Here is a 13,579-nt window from a genome sequence, read left to right on the forward strand (position 1 = left end):
CCGAGAGGCACAGTGACACCGACGATATAAATGAGCTCCGTATGAATAAAAAAACTCACTGATCGAAGTCTGTAGAAAACAATCCAATCCAAACCAAAACCGTATCGTCACTGCTTGGGAGGATGAGTCTTCGCTGCTCCGAGAAAAATCTGTACTAGACGTTGAACACTATATGACCAAATCCAAAGGTGAAAAACAGAAGAGTCTGGATGCCGAGCTGCAGTGTCTTATATTCCCTCAGCTCGGTTTACGTCACTATGTGACTTCGTTGGTATACTTTTTTTTTTTTTTTTACCTATGTGGCTGTCAGGAGGAATGTAACAGAACTATATCTTCTGAAGTGATATGATGGCTTCAGGTGGGTGAGAAACGGATTTATATTTAATTCCTTTTTTTACTATAAATCTACACTTTTACTTTCACATTCTTATTTGATTGGCAATTCACAATCTTCATGCATATCGCCACCTACTGGGCAGAGAGGACAATTTGTAGTAAAAAAAAAAATACTGATCTGTTTCTCACCCACACCTTTCATATCGCTTCTGAATACATTAACTTAACCACTGGAGTCATATGGATTAGTTTTATGTTGCCTTTATGTCCTTTTTGGACCTTCAGATTTCTGGTCAGCATTCACTTGCATTGTGAGGACCAACAGAGCTGAGATATTCTTCTAAAAATCTTCATTTCTGTTCTGTAGAAGAAAGAAAGTCATACACATCTGGGGTGGCATGAGGATGATTAAATAATGAGAGAATTTTTATTCTTGGGTGAACCTTTAAAGCCACTCAAGGTTGTGTGTGACTTAGGCAGTTAGGGGGTGTTTGCTCAAGGCATAGGTAAATGACTATAACAAATTTCCTCGAGTGGCTTATTGCTTTTATGAAATGGTGCCAATAGGAATATGAGAAACATAATTAAATTTATTAACTACAATAATCACTATAAACGATTATTCTGCAGAGTAATATTGTTCATTAGTCTAACAGTAGGCTGTTCACAGTTGCTAAGCAACTTGGCGCATTAATGTAGAATTCAACTGATGTACAATTTTTGTCCCTATCTGTGCCTGCAGATAATGCAGATATTTATCTGTCTCTCTTGATCTCTCTTTCTGTCTTTAGCACACCTGTACAAGTGTTACGCCATGCGGGACAGCTGTGGCATGTGTTTAAAGGCAGACCCTCGCTTTGACTGTGGCTGGTGCATTCAGGAGAAGAAGTGTTCACTGAGACAGGAGTGTGCTCCTCCAGAGAGCACCTGGATGAACCCCAGCGCGGGAAACAGCCGCTGTGCACACCCCAAAATCACCAAGGTAACACCGACCCATTCCCATTTAGTCACACCCCATTTAAGTCTTTGTGAATGCATCTAACACACAATTCACAAGGCTGTAAAACACACTAATATTTTACTGTTTGAGCTTTTAGCAAATGTTGATTTAGTAGAGCTACCCATATGTGGTCTTCCACACTCTTTAAAATAATGGTTCTTTAATGGTTCTTTACAGTATTTCTTGTATAGCAAATAACTTATCCTTTGCTATTTATGGTTCTTGAGAAACTTTATGGTTTGTTGGTGATTAAAAAAAAGTTATTGATGTTATATCATAGGTTCTTCAGATAAGCATAAATGTCATCTGTTAACAGAGGAAAAGTTAACAGATGAGCGCAGTTCGCAGTGCTTGTGTACCTCATTTAGTAAGTCACTTTGGATAAAAGTGTCTGCTAAATGACTAAACGTAAATGACAATACCTTACCATTCCTCAGTTTCTATGACACTGACGCTCTCAAACTAAAACAATGGACCGTCATCCCTCTCTCTTACATATTCTGCAGTGACACTGCCAAACAAATCTGTTGCCGTGCTTTTATTGGTGTGCAGCAGTGGATTAATGCTAATATACTGCCGTGTGCCAGTGCCAGCAGCTAGCAGTCAGAGAGACAGCAGTGTCTCTCAGTAAGATTAGCTCCTGATACTGGGTAATTGCCAGTGGCACAGTTACTAATCCGTTAGCTCATGCCTGTCTCTCTCCTTACTTATCACTTTATAACCAGAGTAGAAAGCCTGAATGGAGGGAGAGACAGAGAAGGAAGACAAAGAGAAAGAATGTGATTGGTGTCCGCTTGTTTTTAGTTCCTTAACAGCTAGTTTGGAATCGGTTGACCAGGGACAAGTTTGAATAGTTTTCATAATGACCACATGCCCAAAGCCAGCCCTACAATGGCAAGTAATTGAGAAAAGTTTTTGTTTAGAAAAGGTCAAGGGTTTGAGGTGTATAGAGATATGAGGACTTCATTATTTGGTGATCTGGTGATGGCAAACATGGATGTAAAAACATGGCTTTTGATCTGAAAGACTGGATGTTGGACAGAAAAATCCTGAAAGCATTTATGTGCAATTACTTTTCTGAGCAACTGGACTTGCGATTTTCACCTAGCGGACAATAAAACGAGGTAAAATGTCCTCTTTACTTGTGTTGAAGAAGGGGTTGAATGTATATTTAGAGGTGAGAATATCATACATTGACTTTTAAGAACATTTACCCATCTGCAAATTGTCACAATGTTAGAATGTTAGCACAATTTGATTTCGAATGTATGTCAATTGCTATTTTTAAGACATTTTTCTAATGTTTGTGCAAAAATATGACCCTTCAAATAGAAGTTGATGCTTTCTAGATTATGTTCCCTTTAAAGGAATTGTTCAACAAAAATTAAACATTTCTCATCATTTACTCATCCTCATGCCATCCCAGATGTGTCTTTCTTTATTCTGCAGAACACAAATTAAGATTTTTAGAAGAATATCTCAGCTCTGTTGGTCCATTTAATGCAAGTGCATGGTGACCAGAACTTTGAAGCTCCAAAAAGCACATAAAGTCATCATAAAAGTCCATATGACTCCAGTGGTTAAATCCACTTTTTTTTTTTTTTTAAGAAGTGATATGATAGGTGTGGGTGAGAAACAGATCAGTTTTTATATTTATATACTATGTAATTACAACAACTACAGTAATTACTAGGTAGTAACCTTAAACCTAACCCCAACCCTGACCTTAACCCATATTAAGTACATGTAGTTACCTAATATTACTCAGTACTTTCTTGGGTAAGTACACTGTAAGTATACTAAAAGTACATGTACTGTAAAATAAAGTGCAACCTATTTTTTACTTTAAATTTCCACCTTTGACCAGCCCAGACTAGTAGGTGGAGATATGCATGAGGAATGTGAGTCGCCAAAAAACAAAAGATGAAAGTGGGAGTTAAAGTGAAAGTGGAGATTTATAATAAAAAAGGACTTAAATATTGATCTGTTTTTCACCCACACCTATTATATCACTTCTGAAGACATGGATTAAACCACTGGAGTCATAAGTATTACTATTATGCTGCCATTATGTGCTTGTTGGAGCTTCAAAGTTTAAGTCACCGTTCACTTGCATTGTATGGACCTACAGAGCTGAAATATTCTTCTAAAAATCTTAGTTAGTGTTCTGCAGAAAAAAGTCACACATCTGGAATAGCCTGAGAGTGAGTAAATGATGAGTGAATTTTCATTTTTGGGTGAACTATCCCTTTAACTGACATCTTGGTGTGATGTGTCAGTTAAAGGGATACATGTTAGAGGGACTACATGAGGGGTATGCACATAAGCTTGTGCTGACTTTCCTTTATTCGAGATTATATAAAGCTTTAACTCCCCATATAATATTTTAGCACAAGTATTGTTATTTTATACCTCTGCATTCTGGCATTTGCAAGGTCATTTGTGCACTTTATCCTTTCCTACCACTCTCATTCCCTTATTCCTCCTTCTTTCACATCAGAGCTGTGTGACTTTGTATATTAGCTGCTGGATAAGCTTCTAATTTCATTTGGAATAGACTCCTTCCTTAACTGGGATTATTCACATTCTCTCTCTTCTGAGAAACCCCTGGGTCTGAGTAGTAATTGAATTCGCTTTTTTCTGGCTTATTGTCTGCTGTTTTGCATCTCAGTTGAAATGGTTTGTTGATGTCAAAATTTTTACTCTTACTCTTGCCATCCGAGGGCCACACAGTTCCGCCTCACTTCCACCTGAAACAAATGGTGATGGAGACTAACATTCTATCTAACATCTCCTTTTGTGCTCCACTGAAGAAAAAAAGTCATAAGGGGTTAGAACAACTTTCAGGGTAAGTAAATGATAACAGAATTTTCAGGTGCAACTGCAGTTTCTTAGGCTGAGAATCCACTACCTTTAGCTTAGAATTATTATCTTTTTTTTGCCTTTCTCTTTCACACGCACTACCTTATCAGGCCTCTGTCAACAGTAAGCAGCCATGGTAAGCTTTGACACTGATAAAGAGGTAGTGGAAAAAAAATCTCTGCCTCTGATTGCATCATTCTACATGTGTTTTTCTCATGTAGGTAGCAAATAAAAATATAAACCTCAAATCCTTTAGGGAGATGGAAAAGGCAAATCTTTGACTACCACCCATCCTTAAGTCTGTCTGTGATTGGATGCCACCATGCTACATGTAAAACAACCCCTCTGAAACCAATTACAGACCACTTCTGCTTGTTGTTTCATCATTCTGTATTCTTTATTGGCATCGCTCTGTACAAAAAGCCAATTTTTGACTCTATGGTCTACATGAGGCTCTAAAATTGGCTTAGGGGAAGAGGGATTTGAGAACATATGCTACAAACTAGCAATATTGAAGTGAAAAAAAAAATAAAAAGAATCTGAGGGGAAAATGGAGGCAAATTAGGGCCCTGGAAAGCTACAGAACTAAACTGCCAGATACGAGGGAACTTTGACGCTTTTTCTGTTCTTCAGCAGATTTGTAGAGGCTCTATAAATAGGAGGTTTGTTGGGTGAAGTCCCAAGTGATGCTATTGTACCCCTAAGCAAGACAGTTAACCTCAATTACATCAGGAAGCATGAAGCTGTAGACCAGTGGTTCCCAAACTTTTTACAGTGGCGTACCCCTCCAAACATTCAACATCCTTTTGCGTACCCTCTTGCTAACGCATAGATAACATTCACAGAAGGTATTTTGAAAATATGTATATTTAACACAATTATCTTTGCAAAACAACTCCCTTATATTAAACATTTTATATTTGTACATGTTTTATACATGTTAAATGAATCATATACATATTGAATAAATGGCTTACCAATTGAGATGGGTATGCTAGATATGATATAATTGCATAACGTGAAAACTCCACCCTCATCGCATCGTGGTACGCAAGAATAGTATTTGGCTCTGTGCCTGGTATTGCGCATCATTGCAGGGACAGCATTGCCAGCTGACTTCGAGCATTGCCTGTAAGTATCTCTGCAATTGTGCAGTCAGCTCAAGGTGCTTTTTTATGTCACATATGACAGTGTTAGCAAAGTTGATCTCATCTTCTGAAAAAACTTCATGCAACATGCAAAAATGTAAAAACAGGTCTTTAGCATGCAAGCAAATGTGAGTGAAAATTACTGTGTGTGAATGTGAAAAATTATTTGGCCACACTGGATGTCTGACATCTGTCATCAAAGCTTATGAACTTATACAATCAGAATGAAAACTCCCTATGCATCTAACCTTAAATACAAATTATGTTTTAAACTGCGAAAAAAAACAACAAAAAAAAACAGACAAACTAAAATTGTGGACGACTGACATGTGTGAGTCTGGTAAAACAGTGAAGTATCAATTTTACTTGCTATCACTAAGCTACGTCACCTAGGAGTGTGCTGGGCTGGTGAAAAAAGATACTTGTCCACACGCACGACGCATGAGTAGGCCTAGATGCATTTTTTTTTTTTTTTTTTTACTACAAAAGATAGGGTTATTTCATTACATATTTATATGACCTTTATGACACAACCATTTTGGTGTTTCTACACTAGAGGGCTCACAGAATTATTTTTGCCAGTGAGAAATACATGAACTGGGTTTGAATGTTATTTTAGACTGTGATGAAATTAAAAGAACGGTAAATCTCAGAATTTTATTTGCGTACCCCCAGAGGTACGCATACCCCAGTTTGGGAAACAGTGCTGTAGACGTACAGAGAGGGGGTGCCAGACATAATGCCCCTTTTACATATCTGAGTGTTGTTCTTCCATGTACAGTAGATATGGGCAAAGCATAACGGGATGATCCGACAATCAAATGTATGCTTTAAAGGAATAGTTACCCCTAAAAACAGTCATTTTCTCACCCTCATGTTGTTCCGTGTAGAACACAAAAGGTGATTTTTTTTTTTTTTTTTTGTTATATCCTGACTACACTTCCATACAATGAAAGTGAATGAGAACTGTTCCTGTCAAGTTACAAACAGACAAAAAGGCATCATATAGATATCATAAAAGTGGTACATATGACTTATTGTGTTATTTTCAAGTCTTAAGCCATACGCTAGCTTTATGTGAGGAAGAGAAAGAAATGTAAATTATTATTCATGAATAATTTTTCCCTCCGTTTAAAGGAATATTCCGGGTTTAAGTTATGCTCAGCCGACAACATTTGTGGAATTTGTGACAACAAAAATTATTTTGACTAACACTTCATTTCTTTTCTTTAAAAAAAAAAAAAAGAAGCAAAAAATCCAGGTGACAGTAAGGCACTTTCAATGGAAGTAAATGGGGCAAATTTTTGGAGGGTTTAAAGGCAAAAATGTGAAGTTTAGAATTTTTTTAAAAGACAGATTAAAGGGGCCTGGGTAGCTCAGCGAGTATTGACAAAGATTACCACCCCTGGATCGCAAATTCAAATCCAGGGTGTGCTGAGTGACTCCAAATTGACCCGGTTGCTAGGGAGGGTAGAGTCTCATGGGGTAACCTCCTCGTGGTCACGATGATTGGTTCTCGCTCTCAATGGGGCGTGTGGTAAGTTGTGTGTGGATTCGCGGAGAATAGCATGAGCCTCCACATGCTGTGTGTCTCCGTGGTTTCATGCACAGTGAGCCTCGTGATAAGATGCGCAGATTGACGGTCTCAGAAACAGAGGCAACAGAGACTTGTCCTCTGCCACCCGGATTGAGGTGAGTAACCGTGCCACCACGAGGACCTAGTAAGTAGTGGGAATTGGACATGCCAAAATTGGGGAGAAAAAGGGGATAAAACAAAAATTGACTGATTAATTCTTCTGTTAAAACTTGTGTATTGTTTGAGATGTAAAGTTGTTTAATTTGTCGTTTTTGTGTTTACAGTGTTACGTTGTCTTGGCAAATTGTAAAAGTTATCAAATTGGATATAATGTTACACAGAAAAGGTTAGTAAGCGATTTAATCACACTAAAATCATGTTAACATGCATAGTGTTTACGTCTTGTTGTCATACTTTTGAAACGGTGAGTATTTTGAAGTTTACGGATTGGCCCCATTCCCTTTCATTGTAAGAGCCTCACCGTACCCAGATTTTTGCTTTTTTTTAAAAAAAAAGAAAAGAAAAGAAAAAAAGAAATTTTTGTGGTAATCAGCATTATGCCACAAATGCTGTCGATTGAGCTTAGCTTGTATTGGACCTGGAATATTCCTTTAAACTCTGAAATGGACTGCAAAAATGGCGCCTTGATGCCATTATTATCAAACAGGGTTGGTTTCTCACATGCCTTGTGACCGAACGCACCATCTTTGATTTGAGAGTTATATTTCGGTCAATTCCTCACACAAAGATATCAGATGGCCTCAGAAGACTTGGGATATAGCATGCACACAAGTCATAAAGACTACTTTTATAACATTTTTGTTGTTGTTGTTTTATTTTATTTTAATTTTTTAGACCTTGTTCACTTTCATTGTATGAATAAGAGGCGCCAGGATATTCCTCAAGTCAGCTTTTGTGTTCTATGGGAAAAAATAACATAATACTGGTTTGGAAAAACATGATGGTGAGTAGATGATTGTAGAATTCTCATTTTTGGGTGAACTATTCCTTTAAATCTGGGATCCTCAGCCATTGTGTTTCCGAAGTCTTTAGATGGGGTCTTTGGAAAGATTTGACCCAGTTTACACTTATACGTTTGCCAAAATTCTCTCATGTCCTCCAGCCAAGATAAAAGACCACCTTGCTAATGAGGATCAGGAGGATAATGGGAGACAGACAGACAGACAAGACATACAGTAGAAAAACACAAACAACAGAAGACATGGAACGTCAGGAAACTCTGGTTTGTGGGCAGATGGGATCTGGAAGACGAGGGTCTTCAGCAACCCCAATCTGCCCCTATTCTTTTCACCCCCCGTCTTTTCCAAATCCTCCCACTCTCCCTGTATTGTCATCCTACTACCCATTATCGAAGGGGAAATGGGGGAGACACACAAACAGTAATAATGTTGCCAGTGGAAATCGGCATGGTGCTTCTTGCATTCCAGTGCACTTTAATCGCAGTAATTGCATACATTTTTTAAATGTATCGTTACCCAGAGCTGATAATGAAAGGGAGATTTACTTAACTGTGTATAATTTAACAAGGTCCTGGGGGAGAACGTGTCTGGATATTAGCATTCTCCCATTTGCGTTGAGAGATTTTATTTTAATCTATCATTTTTTCCCTCTAAGGCTGATTTAATTAGAAATGTATAAATTGTTTTTTAACATAATAAAAGACATCTAATGAAGGTTAATTTTAGTGTAATCCCAGAGCGACAGTCTTGCTTCCAAATCCTGTGGTTTTCAGGTCAAGATGCATTGGTTTACATGGTTTGTCAATAAAGCTTGAGTTTGAAGTACTACTCAGGCTGTTTTACTGACAGTGCTGTCACTTTTTTCCATTTTAATTCTTAGATTCATTCTTCTGTTAAAAAATGTGTATTATTTGAGATGTAAAGTTGTTTAATTTGTCATTTTTGTGTTTATGGTTTTATGTTGTCATGGCAACAAGGTTGTAAAATTGGATACAGTGTTACACATAAAAGGTTAGTAAGCAATTTAATCACACTAAAATCATGTTAACATGCATAGTGTTTACATCTTGTTGCTATACTTTTGAAACAGTGAGTATTTTAAATTTACGGATTGGCCCCATTCACTTTCATTGTAAGTGCCTCACTGTAACCCAGATTTTTGCTTTAAAAAAAAAAGAAAAGAAAGAAAGAAAGAAAGTTTTGTGGTAATCAACATTATGCCACAAATGTTGTTGATTTAACTTTACTTGTATTGGACCTGGAATATTTCTTAAAACTCTGAAATGGACTGCAAAAAAAGTTACATTTCAGTCAATTCTTCTATCAAAGCTATCAAATGACTCCAGAAGACAAACGTGGCTGGTGTCTGCATCTAAGCCTCCATAATTTTACTGAACTCTACTGCAAGTTACATGTGATTACTTTATTCCCACATACAGTAGCCCAACTTTTGACTTGCGGCATTAATTATGGTACATATTGCACTGTATTCTGTTATAGCGTAATTCCTGTAAAGCTGCTTTGAAATAATGACTGTTGTGAAAAGCGCTATACAAATAAATTTGACTTGACTATTCTGGCCAGGTAGATTGTTAAAAATAAGTGTTTGTCCTTATTCCTGGAAGTTGAATAAAGCTAGCCAATCCAATTGCAGCTGGAAATTTCAGCCAGCTCTCATTTTTGTGTGCAATATACATCAGATGGACTGTGGGCTGTTTTCAGGCTAAGACTAGGGTTACTTTGGCCATGAACTACCAAAAACATAAGAAACTGCCTCAGCTATAGCAGAATATAAACAGACTTTGAAAGCAAACATTCTCATTTTCTATCTCATAACAGTTGAGAGTACAGTTAGGTATGCAAGATAATTTTTACCAAAGGTGTCCCCCAAGGCCCTGTGTTAGGTCTTCGCCATTGTGGCAGTGAGGCAGCCAAGGCCCAGCTCCAGGTTGCCGTGGAGACCTTATGGTCGGAAGATCAGGCATGGAGAGTACCTGTAATTACCTCATGATGGCTGTTACAAGGTGCCGTCCTGCTGTTTCCCCTGCACATCATTCACCATATTTGTTTTGTCATGCCACACCTGTCCTCGTTACGGAGAATAATCCGGCTAAATAAATCACATTATCCCACCGTCTTGCACCACGCAGCTCTCAAGCTCGGATCTGGGAGCCTAGGTAATAAGTTTCAATTAGAGGATGGATGGAGGGGGGGTTGGAGGGAGGTGTCTCACCAAACCCAGCATTAGGGGCTTCTGCTCCCCTGTGCAGAGGGGTGATTTGTCTCCATTAAAATGCACAGTGTCTGACTTGGTTTGGGAACTGTGAGAATAGTTAGCTAGAGGCTTCAATGCCAGAACTTCTCCACTGACCAGAAGTCTGTTATCTGGTCTTCAGATATCTCAAAGGTGTTTTTAAATGGAATTTAAAAAGATGTTCTTATAGCACAAAAGTTAGGAATTAATCTTAACGAGTGCTCTCATATTCCTACAATGACAAATATTTCAGACATTCTTTATGGCTAATGGAGTTTAAAAGTAAAAAAAAAAAAAAAAAAAAAACTGGTACATAAAATATATCCTGGTTAGCATGTTCAGAGTTAATTTAGTTAAAATGTTTAATTTAGTTTTTATTTCTATTTTATTTTCAGGTTGTCCATTCAATTTACTTTTGTTCTCATTAATGTTCACTTCACATGTTTTTCCAGTATATTCAGTTTTTATTTTAGTTTCAGTTTTAATAATTTTAATGGCTGCTAAAGTTTATACACTGATCAGCCACAACATTAAAACCACCGGCCTAATAGTGTGTAGGTCCCCCTCATGCCGCCAAAACAACATTATATCAGAATAGCATTCAAATCACTGAGATCACATTTTTTCCCCATTCTGATGGTTGATGTGAACATTAACTGAAGCTCCTGACCCATATCCGAATGATTTTATTCAATGAATTGCTGCCACACAATTGGCTGATTAGATAATCGCATGGATGATTGTTGGTGCCAGATGGGCTGGTTTGAGTATTTCTGTAATTGCTGATCTCCTGGGATTTTCACACACAACAGTCTCTAGAATTTACTCATAATGGTGCCAAAAACAAAAAACATAAAGTGATGGGCAGTTCTGTGGATGGAAACGCCTTGTTGATGAGAGAGGTCAACAGAGAATGGCCAGACTGGTTCAAACTGACAGATTCTACGGTAACTCAGATAACCCCTTTGTACACTTGTGGTGAGAAGAATATAATCTTAGAATGCTATTCTGAGATGCAGGTTGGTGCTGTTTTGGCGGCACGAGGAGGACCTACACAATATTAGGCAGGTGGTTTTAATGTTGTGGCTGATTGGTGTATGTTAACTTAGATATTTAGACAAATGTATTTAAAGCAATTAACATTTTACCTAATTTGATATTAAAAGTTAAAATTATGTTCTTTGTGTAAATTCTGCAGACTGATCAGAATTATATATTTTTTAACAAAGTTTCAAATATATATAAAAAAAAAAAATAAAAATAAAAAATATTTACAATTTATTAAACTAAAACAAAATTAATTTGTGGTAACTTTTTTTTTTTTTTTTTTTCAGTTGGATTTGGAGCCATGAAAATGTATTTTATTTTTTTATTTTTTTATTTTTTAGTTGATGATAATTGATAATGTTTACATTTTGTTTTCATTTACAGAAATACTACTCTGACACATTGACCCATGGCATTCATGCAGGCGATGCAAGTTTGAGTCCTGTTGCAACATCCCTGATCAAACTAACCTCTCTGTTTTCCCCGTTTCACAGCTGTTTCCTGAGACCGGTCCACGACAGGGTGGAACCAGGCTTACTATCACCGGAGAAAACTTGGGTCTGCAATTCAGAGACATCCAGACTGGCGTTCGTCTGGGAAAAGTGCCCTGTATTCCTATTGAAGAGGAATATGTTAGTGCAGAAAGGTGGGTAAAACTCTACTCGCATTTCTTTGGCTTTCCGATCGATCTTGGATTTCCAAGTTTCACTGTAAGTGCTATCAGACTCAACCCGCAAACCGTCCTATATCCTCACTATATTATTAATTAATCAATAACAGATTATTTACAGTAATAATATTTACTGGTGCTGTGTCATGTAAATATATAAATTTACCTTCCTTCCCTGTGGCCTTTAGTAACTGAGCAGTGCTTTTGACCAAAAACCCTTAAGAGAAGACTGACATTTATTTTTTACACAGGATTGTATGTCTACTGAATGACGCCACAGGATACCGTGTACAGGAAGCTCAGGTGGAGGTGTGCGTGCGAGACTGTGTGGCCGACTATAGAGCTCTCTCACCCAGGGCATTCACCTTTGTGGTAAGCATATATGAGTCTAGAGAAACTTTAACCTAGAGATACATTCCTGTCTTTTAATAACTGTAATGCAAATTCAATGCATGTAATTCCAAACCTGTTGTGAGGCAAACTCGTGTCTATAAATATATCAGCATTGAAATTTCAGCATTCGCTTTGTGAATAGTACATAGAATGAACTGTGGGAATAAAGAGAAAGCATTTTATTAAGTGGAGGTGCTGTGCAGAATTACAATTTATTGCTTTGTGGAATATGAAAACCTTGACAGGAACCACAAAACACAGTTAGGTCTCTTTCTGGTCAACTACTGTCATGGCCAAGAATCTTGCTGACCAAGTTAAAGTTAAACTGTCTACTTGTTTATTGCAAGTCTACTTGCTTAAAACATACCTTGGTCAATGGCAAAAACATTTAAAGAATGTTGAGTAAGGAGGTTGTTACCGCTGCATTAACGCAAAGAAGCATGTTAATTATGTACAACGGGGCTGCACAAATACAATGCACTGGCCATCCACTTGGTCTTATACTTGAAAACCACTTAAAATAGTGGTAAAATTAATACAATACACAGCGGTGTGGTCATGACTATATCTTTACTATAACATTTCCTACTTCAGACACCGTACTTCACACGTATCCAGCCCGCTCAGGGGCCTCTCTCAGGTGGAACCAGAATCACGATTGAGGGAAACCACCTCAATGCCGGCAGTTTTGTTTCGGTCAGCATTGGTCGTCACCCATGTCACTTTAAAAAGTGAGTACTATTTTGTCATTGTTCCAATTTGTTTGTCTATTTCTTTGGCTTTTCTGTTTGAGCCATGGCATAGTATTTAGCACACATGCTTGTGACATGTTGAGCCTTATATATAGTATATAGGAGGGACCTGAAACACATCTACAATATTTTTTGACCAGGATTAGTAAGCAACTACCTAGCAGCCACCCAATACACCACATCAGCTGCATACCAATGCATTGAACACAACTAAGCAACTGCATAGCAACATCCTGGCAACAACCCACAACCCCCTGGCACGAGCCAGCACATTTTCTTTCGAAAAAAAAAAAAATTTAGTTTATCTTTTTGGCAGCCTTATATCTGTCTTTTTATCCCTCAGTCTGTCTGGGTTTCTTTCTAACTGTTTTTCTGTCTGTAATAGAGTTTCTGTTTGTTTGATTGTTTTATATTTTTTCATTGGCCATGTGCCGGTCATTTTGATAGTTAGCCCGTTGGCTGTTTTGGTGCAACATTTGCCAATGCACAGCCTCTCTCTGTCTTTTTCTTTCTCTACCCTCTTATTCATCTGCCAAGTTGTCATTCTCTGTCTTTATCTGT

General features: G+C 37.7%; 1 protein-coding gene across 1 annotated transcript in view; it reads left to right on the plus strand.

Moving 5' to 3' along the window:
• Positions 1-13,579, plus strand: part of LOC127419296 (plexin-A1-like) — a 304,625-nt gene that overhangs the window by 213,369 nt on the left and 77,677 nt on the right. Inside the window, exons 12-15 of the mRNA XM_051660595.1 lie at positions 1,128-1,318; positions 11,698-11,849; positions 12,125-12,245; positions 12,861-12,997. Coding sequence (XP_051516555.1) covers positions 1,128-1,318; positions 11,698-11,849; positions 12,125-12,245; positions 12,861-12,997 — 601 coding nt within the window. The remainder of the gene's footprint in view (positions 1-1,127; positions 1,319-11,697; positions 11,850-12,124; positions 12,246-12,860; positions 12,998-13,579) is intronic.

This window comes from Myxocyprinus asiaticus, chromosome 28, assembly GCF_019703515.2.
Source record: "Myxocyprinus asiaticus isolate MX2 ecotype Aquarium Trade chromosome 28, UBuf_Myxa_2, whole genome shotgun sequence".
Taxonomy (NCBI): Eukaryota; Metazoa; Chordata; class Actinopteri; order Cypriniformes; family Catostomidae; genus Myxocyprinus; species Myxocyprinus asiaticus.